A 17,484-nucleotide genomic window follows, 5' to 3' on the forward strand; every position below is an offset into this window, starting at 1 on the left:
TCTGGTGGTCTGTCATCATCAAAATTTGACAGGCTTCAGGACAAAACATAGGGCATCTTGGTTCCAACAAACTTTGAACCGACACTTTCACTGCATCTTTTGTATGTCAGAGATGGCTTCTGGTGACTAGTGTAGCTCTGCACAGTAATATAATGGGGTCTGAATTCACAGAATCTAGAACTGGGAAAAAAAAAACTTGTAGGACTAGTCTAACTCCAAGCTAATGCAGGTTTGTTCCCTTGAATACATGTACTAGCATTTTGTTCAGACTAATTTTGTGCATGTTGAGCAATAGGCCTTCCCCATTATGGGATGAATTTACATGCTAACAGATGATATTCTTCAGCCAGTCCTTCCACTAAGCTACTGGCTCAGGTATTCTGAATATACTAACAACTTTGATAGGATTCAGTTGTTTTACAATAAAAGGAAATACAGAAATTCAGTACTGTTCAGGTTCAACAACATTAACAAGATGCTGTACACCAGAAGGAAGACTCTAGGATCCAGCAGTTTGGGAACAAGACTGAACAAAGTCTGGAGACCAAGTTTTCACTCCGAGCTCTACCATTACCTCTGTCTGACCCTGTATCATAATTTTCACATCAGTAAAATGAAGTTAATGTTACTTATTTGGCTTTGGAAAGTGCTGTGAGATCACAGGAGGAAAATGACTACCCAAAAGTCAATGGGTTATTTTATATTATTAATGACGAGGAGCAATGGGCTCAAAGTATGAACAATTGCACTTGCTTGTAAGATTTGAACCAAGGTGTGAAAGTTTTCCAAGAGAAATGTTCAAGCCCTATAGCTTGATATATAAAATTAGACAGGGCAAGGCATTGACATCAGTAATACCACTCTGAGAACCAAATCTGCAATGTCAGAGAGATGGGTGAGATGACCTAAGAGGTTTTATTTCCAGCTCTGGGTTCTATGAATTTAAAATGTGTTGCTATGCAGAGCCACATTCCTCACACACAATTAGTACTGAGGCACTAAGCTTTAAGAAATATTCTTCTATTAATGCCTGAGAATATTCATGTTTTATTGCCACACCTGCCACAGGCCACTGGCTCATATTTATGGATTGATTTTTCAGAGAGGCTAAACCAAGGTGGGCAATAATTTCTCAGGGAGGCCACTTAATAAATTTTGGTACTGGTCATGAGCCATCTTCCAACCCTCTCCACCCTCCAGAAATGGCAGAGCTTGGGACAAGCCTCCCATCAAAGTTGTCAGAGGCTGGAGGCTTTGAAGTAAAACACACAGCAGAGGGGGCTCACAGGTCATGGCCTTGCTGCTACTGCAGCAATTTAAAGGGCTTGCAACTCCTGGTTTTGCTGCTCCTGCATCGCCTGGCAGCTCCCTGTGGTTGCAGTGGCTACTTAAAAGGCTAATGGCTCTGGACCCTGCTGGAGTAGCACCACAACTGGGAGAAAGGAGCCATTTAAATAGGATTCTGCTGCCTGAGCCAGTGCCCAGAATTTGGTGGCACAGGCAGCCGGATATAAATAGAAAGCGGCCAGATGCAGTCCGAGGGTTGTATCACAGTGTGAGGTGGGCTGGATCCGGCCCCCAGGTTGCATCCTGCCTAGCCCTGTTCTAAACCCCTGTAACTCCCACTGAAGTCAATGAAAACAGTGGGTCCTCAATAGCCCTCAAAACCACGTTGCTTATGTTTTGGCAGTTTTCCTAGGACTCTTGTTTGACATTTAGTTTTAAAAAGTATGGATATCTACACCGTAAATGCATCCAACTTTCCAAATTATTCAATGGAAATAAATTAGTAAAATGACTGCCTACTAAAGAAAGAAAGTTTGAGATAACAGGTCAAGCTTTCCAACATGCTTTTTAAGCTGTGAAAGCAAAATGAGCAAACAGATTCTAAATGGAAAATTAAGCTGCATAAAAGCATGGCTTATGATTGCAATTGCCTGTCTGGGCTTGCATTTATCTAATGTAAGTTGTGTTCTGCAAATGCAACCGAGGCATGATAGGCCTGGTTCAGCAGCAACATGGCTGACTTGGGTTCTGATTTGGAAAGACAATATCCCTAGAAAGGAAAACTCTGGAAAAGAAAATTGCCACAAGAATATTTCCACTGGTCTTTTTGTTCTTTTCTCCCATTTCCTAAAGAATCCCTGATAGCTGAAGCTTTCAAACTTCACTTTACATTCAGAAAAAGAAAACTGGTATACTGTTATAGAGGATAATTTCCTTATTTTACTATAATTCAGCCTAGATAAAAAGATTCATGAACATTCATAGTAGGTGGGTGAGATACTAACCTTTAATGGATCAACTTTTGTTTGTGAAAGAGACAAACTCTCAATCTATACAGGGCTCTTTTGATCTGAGAAAGAAACTCAGGAGTGTCACAGATGAATACAAAGTGGAACAGCTTTATAGACTAAGTAGTCTATTTATTTATATAGAGAGTTAAATTATCTATCTATCTATCTATCTATCTATCTATCTATCTATCTATCTATCTATCTATCTATCTATCTATCTATCTATCTATCTATCTATCTATCTATCTATCTATCTAAAGAGATTCAAGGTGAAGCAGCCAGTAACTCCTTTGCAGTCATAAGGACACAAAATAGGGTTAATGAGTCACAGATTGTTGTAATAAGCCACAAATCAAGTTACTTCATCAAGACCGTGATTTTTTTATGTCTAGCAAAGTTATGAATTTAAGCTCTTAGGCTCGTCTTTTGAAGGTGTTGTGCAGGCCTCCTTTGAAGATGAGGACTGAGAGGCCACATATGCAGTGATCAGTTTGTGAAAAGTATTTGCACATGGGCAATATGGTGTTCTTGTCTTTTATCATTTTGCTTTTGTGTGAGTTCATTCAATAGAAGAGCCACGGAACTTTAAAGCTTGCCTCTTTTACCAGCATAAGTTGCCCAAAGATCTCCTGAAAAATCAAGATGATTTTTTAACTCCTCATTTAGGTGAAAGTGCAGATTTGGTATTCTGAAAATGCAAAAGTAGAATTTTGCTGCAAACATATGTGAAATTTGATGGATATCATTTATGTAAGGCCAAATGGTAGCTAGACATACAAGTTGCACAGGGAGTTTAGTTAATGTCACCTTAAGATATTAGATACACAGATTTTCTTCTTTTGTTTGACAGATAGGGATAAACAAAAGGTCTGTTTGCTACAGATACATTTGAATTAAAATAGAGATGAAAAACACATGAGAGAAAGCTGAAAGTTATTGTTTATATCAACAGGGAATTGAAGCTCTGCATTGAAGCTATTGATAGTGTATTCTGTCAACTGCTCTGTCAAACGAATTCCAAGCTTTCTCAACATTTTGTAGATAGTTTGATGCTGGCAACTATTAAATGTATTTGCCAATTTAATTTTAAATCTTTTTCTCTATTTTTACCTACATCTGCTTTTTTCTAAAGCACTGAACTAATCTGCTAGCAAGATGCAAAACTAAAGTGTATTTTTGCAAGACAACAATTCTATTGCGGGACATTTTGAACATTTCATTTCTGATTTTCCACAGAGTATTTTTGTCTGGAATTCTGTAGCATTTAACACACTAGCATTTGTAATTGACTGCATCCTATTTGTTTGATTATTTTTATAATCTTCCAACCTCATGACTTCTAGTTGCTAAATTTACACACACACTCATATATCCATGAAGAAGCAAACAACTCACAAATCCAAGTCTGACACCTGAACTTTCATATCACCTTACACCCACTGGGTTTTTCCCTCTCTCTCTCTCTTTAAACAGAATCAGTGGAGTCATGAAAATACAGGTCCTATCTTTGGCTCCCCAGATCCCAAACCTGAAGTCTCCTGTCTATTCTATCTCTATAAACTTATCCTGTCCTCACCTTTTGAAATTTTCTCTCTCTTCCATCCTGCATCATCAGTGATGCTACTGTCTATCAAATATCCACATATTTAATTCTCTTCTCCAATATTTTTCCCTTTCCCACTCATCAAGCACTTAAAAACCTACTTCAGCTATCTGAATGGCCAGTGTCTTGAGTATATCATAACTGGAGCTAAAAATAACAATTGCATTTCACACTTTAATAGCACCTTTCATTTGAGAATCTCAGTACATTTAGTGCATAATACATCACAACACCCTTGTGAAGAATTATTTGCACGTTACAGATGAGGAAAGCTAAATACACTCTGACTTGTCCAGGTCATAAGGAAAGCTTGTGGTACATACAGCAGTGAAATTCTTCCTCCAAGATAATCAACCGCTAACTCAAATGCTGACAGCTTTCTCTCCCTCCACTGCCACTGGCATCCTGTTTTGCCCTTCCTTCTCTCCCAATTGCTATTACATTCAATTGGTCACTCTTTCTCACCTTCTGCTTTCCTTAGCTGCTCATGTCTTCACCAGACCCTCCCAACTGTGTTGGGCAAATTGCAGCACTGATGGGCCACTCTCAACTGAGAATAGCTGGCCATGTACTGTGGCCTGAAAAGTTGAAAGTTCCCAGACAGAGAGGAGGAAGATGGAAGTGTGCAATGCATGCGTTCTATATAGCAGACCTCAAGATTCTGTCTGGTCCCAGGAAAGTGGGACCCTGCCCATATTCTGACCCCACAACTTGCCCTCCCTGGTGGAGCTACATACCCTGCACCGAGGAGCATAAATTATTGCTGTTTCCTGACCATGAGTGTCCTAGGGAAAGTGCAAAGAGGCTCCTTGTGCGGCCTTCAATTCAGACCACCCACCCAAAGGCAACTATAATTTGTCCTCAGATTGATATCCTACACCGAGATAGTCAATAGGCAGATCGTGGGCCAAATCTACACTAGACGACACTTTTGAACCGACTCTGAAATCTTTTTTTACTGATTAACATCATCGTGTGGGCTTTTTATTCTTCTTATTTTCTCTAGAGTCTGGACCTTAACTATATATTTACTAAGAAAAATAGTTAACTACTGCTGGTTGATACATCCCCTCCAACTAATTGGTAAGAGCCCTCTCATCCTAACCGCTACTATTCCCTATCGTTCACCTTTACTGTAGAAAAAGCTGTATATTCTTTTAGGGTCAGGAATGTTTTGTTTTCTATGCCACCTAGATCTATATTTCCCTACTATCACCTCCCCAAAATAATGTCCCCGCCAAAGAAGACATTATCTCATCCCCTTTGATGAAGCTCATATGCATGTCTTCCTCTCTTCTTGGCCTGACCTAGTGAAATTATACCCTTTATGGACTTCTTTAGTCCATACTATTAATTCTTCTAATTTTGTGTTTTCCAAAACATACCAGCAAATCTCCTCATTTATACCATAAAATGGGAACGTATTGCTCAACGTATTGAAAAAGCTACCAGAGGAGAAGCTGTTCTGGATTTGGTTTTAACAAATAGGGAGGAACTAGTTGAGAACTTGAAAGTGGAAGACAGTATAGGGGACAGTGATCACGAAATAATAGAGTTCATGATCTTAAGGAAAGGCAGAAGGGAGACCAGCACAATTGAGGTTATGGATTTCAGGAAGGCAGATTTTGATAAGCTCAGAGAACTTGTAGGTAAGGTCCCATGGGAAGCAAGACTGAAGGGAAAAACAACTGAGGAGAGTTGGAAGTATTTCAAAGGGACGTTGTTAAGGGCCCAAAAGCAAACAATTCCGCTGTGTAGGAAAGATAGAAAATATGGCAAAAGACCAGCTTGGCTTAACAAGGAGATCTTGCATGATCTCAAAATAAAAAAGGAGTCATATAAAAAATGGAAACTAGGACAACTAACAAAGGATGAATATAGGCAAGCAACACGGGAATGCAGGGGCAAGATTAGAAAGGCAAAGGCACAAAATGAGATCAAACTAGCTACAGGCATAAAGGGAAACAAGAAGACCTTTTATAAATACATTAAAAGCAAGAGGAAGACCAAGGACAGGGTAGGCCCACTGCTTAGCGAGGAGGGAGAAGCAGTAACAGGGAACTTGGAAATGGCAGAGATGCTCAATGACTTCTTTGTTTCGGTCTTCACCGAGAAGTCTGGAGGTGTGCCTAACATAGTGAATACAAGCAGAGAGAGGGTAAGTTTAGAAGATAGGATACACAAAGAACAAGTTAAAAATCACTTAGGAAAGTTAGATGTCAGCAAGTCACCAGGTCCTGATGAAATGCATCCCAGGATACTCAAGGAGCTGATAGAGGAGGTATCTGAGCCTTTAGCTATGATCTTTGAAAAATCATGGCAGACAGGGGAGATTCCAGAAGACTGGAAAAGGGCAAATATTGTGCCCATCTATAAAAAGGGGAATAAGAACAACCCAGGAAATTATAGACCGGTCAGTTTAACGTCTGTCCCAGGGAAGATAATGGAGCAGGTAATTAAGGAAATCGTATGCAAACACTTGGAAAGTAATAAAGTGATAGGGAATAGCCAGCATGGGTTTGTGAAGAACAAGTCATGCCAAACTAATCTGATAGCTTTCTTTGATAAGATAACAAGCCTTGTGGATAAGGGAGAAGCGGTGGATGTCATATACCTAGACTTTAGTAAGGCATTTGATACGGTCTCGCATGATATTCTTATTGATAAACTAGGCAAATATAACTTAGATAGGGCCACGATAAGGTGGGTGCATAATTGGCTGGATAACCGTAGTCAGAGAGTTGTTGTTAACGGTTCTAAATCCTGCTGGAAAGGGATAACAAGTGGAGTTCCTCAAGGGTCTGTTTTGGGACCCGTACTGTTCAATATCTTCATCAATGATGTAGATATTGGGATAGAGAGTACGCTTATTAAGTTTGCAGATGATACCAAACTGGGTGGGGTTGCGACTTCTTTGGAGGATAGGGACATAATTCAAAATGACCTTAGCAAGTTAGAGAAATGGTCAGAGGTAAACAGGATGAGGTTTAATAAAGAGAAATGCAAAGTGCTCCACTTAGGAAGGAACAATCAGTTCCATACATACAAGATGGGAAGCGACTGTCTAGGAAGGAGCATGGCAGAAAGGGATCTAGGGGTCATAGTGGACCACAAGTTGAATATGAGTCAACAGTGTGATGCTGTTGCAAAAAAAGCAAATATGATTCTAGGTTGTATCAACAGGTGTGTTGTAAGCAAAACTCGTGAAGTCATTCTGCCGCTCTATTCTGCACTAGTTAGGCCTCAGCTGGAGTACTGTGTCCAGTTCTGGGCGCCACATTTCAAGAAAGATGTGGAGAAATTGGAAAGGGTACAGAGAAGAGCGACAAGAATGATTAAAGGTCTAGAGAACATGACCTATGAAGCCAGGCTTCATGAACTGGGCTTGTTTAGTTTGGAAAAAAGAAGATTAAGGGGGGACATGATAGCGGTTTTCAAATATCTAAAAGGGTGTCACAAGGAGGAAGGCGAAAATTTGTTCCTCTTGGTTTCTGAGGACAGGACAAGGAGTAATGGGCTTAAAGTGCAGCAGGGGAGGTTTAGATTGGACATTAGGAAAAAATTCCTAACTGTCAGGGTGGTCAAATATTGGAATAAATTGCCAAGGGAGGTGGTGGAATCTCCCTCTCTGGAGATATTTAAGAACAGGTTAGATAGACATCTGTCAGGGATGGTGTAGACGGAGCTTGATCCTGCCTTGAGGGCGGGGGGCTGGACTCGATGACCTCTCGAGGTCCCTTCCAGTCCTATTATTCTATGATTCTATGAACTGTTAGTCCATTTTAGGAACCAGTACATTACCTCTCTTATAGGCTTAAACAATTTTCCCCTTTCCTCACTCCACACCATATACCTCTCTTTCTGAAATAATATTTTTGTTGCTGCCCATTCCACAGATTTTTTTTTTTTGGTCTAACACTGTTTCCAGTTCTTCATAGTCAAAAGGCATATATCCATCTCCTTTTGCTCCCAAAATCCAGAACAGCTTCATTATCATGTTTTACCTATTTAAAGATTCCCTAATAGCTCATATCCATCTCTTCTCCTTATCTACATCTTCCAATTCAAGCAAAATACATCCCCTCCGACTATTTCTTTTCCTCTTTCATCTTTTCATCCTTCTTACATATCACCTTTAAACAGGAGAATGTGGGGGAGATTAAATTCCTCAAATTCTCAACAGTGATGAGTCACTAAACCCAAGAAAGGAATAACTACATCTCATGATAATTGATACCATATGCATATGTATTAACAATCATTAGATCTGGCTAAACCGAGATGAACCCTGATCTGTCTATGAACATAAATAGCTTCAGTATTTCATAAACTGACAATGACACAGAAGTGTTTTTAACGTGCAGGAAGAACCTCTATTAATCTCATAAATTAAATTTTAAATAAGAGGAGTTGGACATATAACATTTTAATTTGCAAAATAAATTGACTTATCAGATTACAAATAGATGCTACATTCAGTCATTAGTACACTCGCTCACACTAGAGCAACAGTGTAAATAGAGACAGCTTTCTAAACTCTGAGATCATTGTTGCAATAGCCACATGAACAAGTCTGAAGACAAGAGCTCTAAACAACATAAAGAGGATACAGAACAATTCAAACTCCACCATCAACATTCTAAAATACTGCAAAGGCTCCACACCTTTACTCATGCATAAAGTCCTGCTGAATTTTCCCATGATCTTTGCATGAGAGAAATCTCCAGCATGGTTGGACTCCGGTTTATAACTTTACAAGTGATATAATCAGTTACATGAAAGACACGGACTTACATGTTTAAAGTGACTTGTGATTCTGGGTGCCTAACTTGAGATATTTTAAAGGATCCTGATTGTCAGAGGTTGAATGTTCAGAACTTTCTGAAATTAAGACTTTATTTGATCTCAGAGCATCCAAAAGGATCAAGAGTCTAATGCTCATGCCTGTAGCAGGGTCACATATCTTCCCTACAGTGCTGCTCTATGAATTGACCAGCAGCCTCCTGAAATATATTTTGGAGATATTGTTAAAGGCTGTGTCAAGAAAGGGCATCATTTGTCTTACTCTATAAGCTAACTCATAGCTAGCTATTTCTCATGAAAATATTTTATATCCTTAGGTATCTCAAAGCAGAATGTGAAATGACATTTATATTCTATATAAGAAGAAATCATATTTCTTTTGGGAGTTAACTTGGTAATGAAGGAACAAATGTAGTAGTTCAACCTCATTTCGTGTCTAGCTTAAGGTTATTTTATTGTCACTGTTCTTCATCATAGGCAGCAGCACAACACTGGGTAAGTAATGATAGGTATGTCTCCCTTTATTAAAAGGGAAACTATTTTGATGTTTTTAAAAACGATTTGTATAATATTTTCATAAGTTTGTAAAACTGTATCAATCGTTGATACAGTTGTTTATATTGTCATTAACTCTGATAGTCAATGGTTGTTGAGGAAGTGTCTTTCTAGCTTGCCTGATAGGGGACCGATTCTCAGGGGCACAGGATGCCTGCCTTTTCCATTTAATTTTAGGGAGCACTACAAGTGCCCAGAGCTGCTCAGGATTTGGCCCAGTCTGTGCCAAAGGAAATACCACTCAGCATTCTAATTCATGACAGAGACTGGAGATGTCTTTAAAATAAATTCTCTTTATTACAAATAGGTTTATTATGGGGACTTACTGACCTTTTCTACACATAATTTTTCTAGCAAATAAGCCAATAACAGTGAAAGTCTTTGGCATTTCTTTTGAATTCGTTGGGGGTAAAATTCACCTTTCTGCAGAGAGCCTATTGAGGCTTATAACGCTTTTAAGACCTCTAAGACATTGAAATCCTACTTAAGACCCATTTTGTCCTCCAAATAGGATTTCAGTGATTCATAGATCTTTTGTGAGTCTTCTGCAGAGTGGTGAATTTCAATCTTGTTGATTAGCACATCTTTTGTTACAATCAGTGCAATCTTGCAAGTGGTGTGTATTCAGAATTCCCTCTATACTCAATATAAGCACTGGCTACCATAAGCTTTCATAAACACAGTATGAACCCTTAAGCTTCAGGCTATAAAACAACTTCTAGCTTCCTGGGATTGGGAAGAATGGCAGCTTTACTTCAGAAACTCCAGAAGCATTCACAGTTAAAAAATGACTAGTAAGTAAAAATAAGGATTTGAACATTTCTGGGGTTCTTTAATTTTTTAATGAGCATATTTTCATTTAGAACCATTGTAATCAATGGGTCAGTTTCTGGAGTAAGTCCCTTCTTAGCATAAGTAATAATGCTATGACTTGACCCGTAATTTTTAAATATCTAACTCTCTCACTATTTTGAATGCAGAACTCCTACAGGCTAAAAATTGAGTTGCTAAAAATATGTAGGACCTATGGTTCAAGAATTAACCACTGTGGGTCTTGAAATCTTGAAAACTGATTTCTTGATAGCTATTGTAGCTTGGCATGGTCCAATTATTTGGACTGCAATTCCAACTTTTTGTTCAAATTACTGCTGTACATTTAGCAAAAAATCTCAGTGCCCTTCCAAGCCCTGCATGGTGCTAGAACCTAAAAAGCAGAATGGTTACTATCCGATGGAAAACCATTAAAAACTCAGCACTCCACTGCACAGGATTTCTCATTTCCTTTAAAATCTTGCCCTGGGTCTTCCTATGCTAAAAACGGAAAATTAAGCTGTTTATTGGTGAAGCTGATATGATAACTGGAGGAGCCTAGCACAAAGAAACTTTTTTGGTTCATGACTGTTTGGAGGGATACACAGATCCTGAGATCTGTTCTGATGCCCTAGAGAAAATCAGTCTCTCTCTCTCCCCCACCTTCCCCTTTCTTCTCCCAAAATTGCTCAGTCTGATTTTGTCTGTTGTGAGATTTCTTTTTTAATCTTCGTTACTGATTTTTTCTTCAGCTGGATGGTCATTTCAATAAGGCAGCTAAATATTGTACTTCTCCATCAACATCTATGAACATTAAAAGTGACTTGCTCAGGCTGACTACAGGGTCAGACCTGCTATTAGCCAATGAAGAGTCCTAAAGAACATGTTAGCAAATTTATTAACTCCCCCAGTTATCCTATAGGCTTTTTATCTTGGAACCATGTTTCGTAAATCTCTGGTCTTGTGTAACCCAGGAGACTGTGGGTGAGTGGGTGGGTGGGTGGGTGGCTGGGTGGGAGGGAGGGAGGGAGGGAGGAAGGAAGGAAGGAAGGAAGAAGCAGTAATATTAGTTGGTGAATCAAATATCTTTCTGCCTCAGTGACTAATCACAGCTGTCTAAAGATTACTTGCATAACAATATAGCTACACATAAATAACTACACCTCTTATTTATGTGTGTACATGCTATGTATGGCTAGGATACATTTCCATACTCCTGCCCATATGGACTCTCCCCGTCCTGTAGCCCCACCCCATCTTGGCCCATCACAACCTTTGTCAGTCCCCTGCACTGGCCCATCCCTGCCTGCATGACTCTGCCACTACGTAAAGGTCTGCTTGCATTGGCCTGCCCATACCTGCATCACTGCATATAAAGGCGCCACATCGACCCTGCCCCGCTGGCATCCTCTTGCATCCATAGTCTGTTCCCACTCTCTCCTCTTATTTTCAATGGACAAAATCATGGCCAGTGCAAGTCTTTACTGGACAGGAACAATATGGTGTGAAATAACATACAGTACACAGATGTGGCCATTCTCATCCACATGCACCTGAATGTATACACAGGTATTTGTGTGGCCATGTGTATGTAAAAATAACTGATTTCCACATGTCCACTGGATACATACATGCACATCTGTTTGAAAGATTGGCCCATCATGAGATGAGTCTCAGTTTGAAAAGTCCTAAAGGAGTTGCATGCAGTTGTTTGAATCTCATACGCATGCAGAATCACCATCTTTAAAGTACATTCTGCTTCAGCAAGACTTTGTCAGAATATGTATTTACAGTCTGCAAAGCAATGCAATGCTCTTTTTTGTATTCCCAGATCAAGTTCATTTTTTACCTCTGCCTTAATAAATTTTGTAAAATCAAAGCCAACCTTGAGCTAAGCATCAGCAGTTCTTGCACTTGGACAGAACAAAACACCAACAGTGTTTTAATGATTGGACTGTTAAACAAGACAGACTATAATAATGTTTGTATACATATAAGACTCCTGACAGAAAGAGAATAGATATCCACACTGACCATAATCTGTGTTTTCCGGCTCCCAGCAATTTGATGGCCAAAAATAGGGCGTCTATAGAATAAAACAAAACAAAGATAAACAAAACAAAAAAAGCAGGGAATTCAGGTTAGACAATGCAAGCATTATACAAATCCTAAACTGATTCTGTTTTTGTAAATATTATTTATTTTCTAGGAAATACACTATTCTGTAAATCAAACAATTTTGAAAGAGTCATCAAAAAGGCAAATTACTTTTGTTTGTTTATTTATGATATTTGTGTAGAATGGCAAACAAGAAAAGTGAAATATTATTATTTATAAACTACAGAACAAACATGGGCAGCCCTACTATCCCCAGGAGCATACTTATACTGGCCTGAACAAGCAACCTTTATATGTGAGAAGGTTTGCCCTTCTTAGGGCCCATTCAATCTTTGATCTTGCAGAACTTGTGATTAATATATGTTACGTTTCTAGGTATCTCATTAGTAAGTATTTATTAGTGCTGGTCAATATTTCAATGAAAAACCTTGTTCAGGGGGGAAAAAATGGACAGCTGTAATGTCAGTATTGTTGTTGGGTTGACCCTGTCATTTAAGGAGACAGAAGAAAGACCTCTGGTATTCCCCTTAGTTTTACTCTGAATTTCCATCACACAGCACAACAAATCTGTTTTTATGACCTCATAACCCATCAACATTGCCTCATATGTCATCACGTGAGCTTTCAAATGAAAGATCTTTTTTTCAGAATAATCACTTTTTATCCAGATGAGACATTTTTACCACTTTTTAAAAATTGTCCTTTGTTGGAACTCTAAAATGAAAAAAAAAATGTATTTTAGGGTGCATTTTTTGTGTGTTTACTTTCTTTTTCCTTTACTCCATTTTCTCTGTTTTTTCTCATCCTTCCACCCACCCACATCTTTTCAGTGGAACAGTGGAAAACAACCAGCAGGAAAGGTAGTGAAAGAGAAACAAAGGGGAAGTGAAAAATGAAAAAAAAAGAAAAAGAAAAAACAAATGGTCAGAGCTGAATTTTACATTATAACTCATTACATAAAGTGAGATTCATCTTACCAGGTTCCAGTGATTAAATGATCATCTTAAATAATGGCAGTCCCAATTCATCTGAAGAAGTGGCTGTGCTCACAAAAGCTCATGATACTATATATATATATTGTTAGTCCCTATGGTGCTACAGGATCACTCATTGTTTTTTTAAAGTCCCAACAATGGAATGGCTCATAGAACTTCCACACCTGACAGTAAACAGCCAGGCCCTCCCACCCAAAAATCCTGTTAGCAGAAACATATACTGAACCTTTTTGAAAAGATGCAGCAGGGCCTGCTAATAAATATGCTTCTCTGGAGAACTTGGCAGTGTCATGCCTGCTTTATCCATGTAGAGGCAAATTGGCTCCAGGCATGTTTCACTTAAGGCATATGCCTTCCCATTCCCTGAGCAGCCCTAAAGTTGTATTAAAGCAAGCTAATACTAATTATCACCCAGTCTTGGACAGGAATCCTTTGAGTGGAACTGGAAATGTGTAAGCCATATGATGCAACTTCTCTCTCTTAGCCAACAAACCACTCTCCCAGACAGAGCAGTGACATTGTCCTTTTCTCACCCAGATGCTATCGGTCTTAATCTTATCTCAAACATGTCTTATTCTATTTCTGCAGTGGGAGTATTTCATTTACACAATTCTCCTTCCTTTCCCAGCCTACGTCTACACTGGCATGAATTTCCGAAAATGCTTTTCACGGAAAAGTTTTCCGTTAAAAGCATTTTCGGAAAAGTGCATCTAGATTAGCAAGATGCTTTTCCGCAAAAGCACTTTTTGCGGAAAAGCGTCCGTGGCCAATCTAGACGCGCTTTTCCACAAAAAAGCCCCGATTGCCATTTTCACGATCGGGGCTTTTTTGCGGAAAACAGTACTATGCTGTCTACACTGGCCCTTTTGGGCAAAAGTCTTTCGGAAAAAGACTTTTGCCCGAACGGGAGCAGCATAGTTTTTCCGGAAAAGCACTGATGATTTTACATGAGATCGTCAGTGCTTTTCCGGAAATTCAAGTGGCCAGTGTAGACAGCTGGCAAGTTTTTCCGGAAAAGCAGATGATTTTCCGGAAAAACTTGCCAGTCTAGACACAGCCCCAGTGTTTAAGGACTGAGTATAATAATGGACCATGAAGAGTCTGGAGATAAGGAAAAGTATGAACCCTAAAGACTTAGGAAAGGGGGTTAACTTTTTCCAGGAAGGACAGAAGAGAATGCAGGACTATAGATATAAAAACAAGGGATCCAAGGGCTTATTGTAGAGTGGAGTGTCTATATGTGAGGACTGGGATTCAATCCCACTATAATTATGTGTGTGGGTGTAGGAGAAAAGGAAGAGTAGCTAGGCTCATCCATGGGGGAGGGAGGGACAATGGAAGTAGTTGCCCCAGGATCTGGTGATTCAAAGGGGCCCGGGGCTCGTGTCACTGCTGCTGATGGAATACCAGTGGTGGTGGCTGGAACCCTGAGCACTTTAAATTTCCACCAGAGTGCCAGGTCATGTGCTTTGGGCAGTGCTAAGGGCTGGTGGGGGCAGGGGCAGATGACTGTTTTGCGGGGCCCCGGGTAGCATAACTGCGTGGGGCCCCCCCTTTGCCACAGCGCATGCGCCGCGACGCCATGCGCATGCACGGTGGCGCCACGGCGCATGCGCGGGGCTTATTTAAGCGCGGGGCCCGGGGTGGCCGCCCCGTTCGCCCTGCCCTATATCCGCCCCTGGGTGGGGGCTCACCATATTCTAGATGATGCTGAGGGCCAACTACACTTGGACTCTGCTCCTTCTGCCCTCAGCCCCACTCCTTCCAAGAGCACAGAGCCTTATTCCTCTCCCACTTTGCCCAGGGACCCATGGTGGCTGTTGGCTCTGCTGAAAGTAGCTGTCTACCCCCCAAATAGTTAAGAGCCTCCCAGAGCTATGCAAAGAGTTGCTGTTCATGTTCACAAACTTCTTTGTGCATGGACTGCAGTTTGCAAATGCATCTAACTGAAAGCCTGGGCAGTTTCAGAGGTAGAGTTTTGATCTAATTATTTTGCAAAGCTCAATCATCAAGAGTAATAGTATTATCTCTAGCATATCTCACAATATAAATGAATAAGCTTGTAGTACACACGTTAAAAGCCGCCTGAAGACCCCTTTACACGTGCTACAGCTTTTAAGCAATTGAAAGCTTTCTCTGAGAGATGCATAAAGATTCTGCAGTACAAGCATTTTGTAGCCTAGCCACTTTCATAGAAAAGATTATTGCACGTTAACTTTTTTTAGTGGACTGTGGAAAACCAGTAGATATTATCATTAGTTAAAAATTTAACTTTGCCTGAGGAGGGTGCTGCCAAGTGGTTTGCTATGAGTGAGTCACAAACATTCCTTATTTGCTACTTTTCTATAACATCCTATTTATAGTTGGAAAGAAGGTGGGTGGTGGAATAGTTCTGGGAAAATCAAAAAGTGTTTATCAGTTTAGACAGAAATAATGATGCCAGATTACATCACTACAATTGTAAAGCGTTTGGCCGAAATATATTTGTAATTACGTATCCCTAAGGCAGACAGTTCCATTCAGTACTGTGGCTGGAGAAAAAAGGTCATATCTAGTGTCACAAATATTATCATAAACCCAAATTCATTTATTTGTATAGAACAGATTGTCTTTCTAAGATCATTTTGACCATGGGTAAAAAAGTGGCTCTAGGTAAGCAATATATATTGTCCAATCAGGATTATGTATTTATATTAATATCTAAATTTAATCACAACAATCTATTCTTAAGCCCTTTCTGATAATAAAAATGTATAAAACCAATTTCTGTAATCTAAGTATATAACTCCCTATTAAATAAACTTGCATTTGGTATTTTGCTAGTCACTTAGCAAAGGAACAAAGAGCAGTTCTGTATTGGGTTTACCATAAAACAAATCCTCCTCCTCTTCCTCCTAGGCTGCGGCTACACTGTAGCCTTCTTCTGGAAAAGCTTATGTAAATGAAGTGGGGCATGGAATATCGCCACACTTCATTTGCCTAATTAATTAGCAGCTGCTTTTGCGCAGCTTTTTTGCAAAAAGGAGCTATGTAGACGGCTCCTTTTTGCGCAACCCCCCCCCCCCGTCTTGCGCAAGAGCCGTTCTTCCTCATTTTTTCAGGAAGAATGGCTCTTGCACAAGAGGGGGGTTTGCGCAAAAAGGAGCTGTGTAGACATCTCTTTTGTGCAAAAGCCCCTTGCGCAAAAATGGCAGCTCATTAAGTATGCAAATGAGGTGTGGTGATATTCACTGCTTCACCTAATTTGCATATTTTCTTGCACAAGAGAGGGCAGTATAGCCCTGGAGTCTCCAGGAATGAAAGATTAATGTTGAATTAAATGAAATCTTCTTGCTGGCTTAAGACATTTTGAGGCCCTATTATGTCAAGTGCAAGGAGCCCCATGACAAAAAAATATTTTCACAGAAAGGACATTGACTATATACATCTTTAAAAGCTTTATGTTCTCACAGGAAAACAAGAGAAGATATCTACTTTTTTTACACATTGAATTGGGAAAATTATCTTTTTCATAAGGCAAATGATAAATTCATTCAGACTCTATATAAATATATATTTACAAATATTTATTCTGCTATAATTTTCACTACAAAACAATGAATTTTGGGGATTTTTATTTTGCCATACTATAAAAATACTGTGAAGGTTCCCAAAATTGATGAAGGAAAGCCAACACAGATTTATCCTCCTCAATATCCACTTGATCAAAGCCAGTAAGACAATCACCTGCAAACTCAATCGTGTAAAGTGTAGATAGCACATGAAGCAAAAAGTGTCATATGCACTGACATATAAAGTTGTACATATGTACAGATCAAAAGAAAAAAACACACTAACACTTAGTAAAACAAAGAAAAACAGGAACAATGGCACTATACGACTTTGTGTGCTGGACCATAAATAAAACATGATGGCCTTCTGGCTATTACCAGCCAAGAGGGACACCATACATGTTATCATTCCTAGAACAAGTCCCATATGAGTCACAACTTGGCAGGATCGTTTCACAATGCTGCAGTCTCCAACCTCACATTTTCCCCAGTTTTATCAGCAGTGGGATTATTTATTTATTTAAATAAATGATGAAGGCATGGTAAGAATTCCACTAGTAGCAGCTGGCAAACAAAATGTTGCCTTAGTAGACTGATAACAGGCTTACTTATAGAAGTATTAATTTTACAAGTTGAATTAACATTTTTTTCTCAACCCTAGCCACCTGACAGTCAATAATGAACAATTAGTGAGGCATAAGAGTAGGCGTAAGTTAATTTGTGTAGCCAGATGCTTATATTTTTGTCATATA

The 17,484-nt window shown here is 39.5% G+C and overlaps 1 protein-coding gene across 3 annotated transcripts in view; it reads right to left on the bottom strand.

The window, feature by feature from the left end:
- RGS7 (regulator of G protein signaling 7) overlaps positions 1-17,484 on the bottom strand; it is a 375,675-nt gene that overhangs the window by 70,883 nt on the left and 287,308 nt on the right. For all 3 annotated transcript variants that reach the window (XM_075924826.2, XM_075924832.2, XM_089777370.1), the window contains exon 6: positions 12,103-12,154. In XM_075924826.2, coding sequence (XP_075780941.2) covers positions 12,103-12,154 — 52 coding nt within the window. The remainder of the gene's footprint in view (positions 1-12,102; positions 12,155-17,484) is intronic.

Source organism: Pelodiscus sinensis, chromosome 3 (assembly GCF_052426305.1).
Source record: "Pelodiscus sinensis isolate ZL-2025 chromosome 3, ASM5242630v1, whole genome shotgun sequence".
Taxonomy (NCBI): domain Eukaryota; kingdom Metazoa; phylum Chordata; order Testudines; family Trionychidae; genus Pelodiscus; species Pelodiscus sinensis.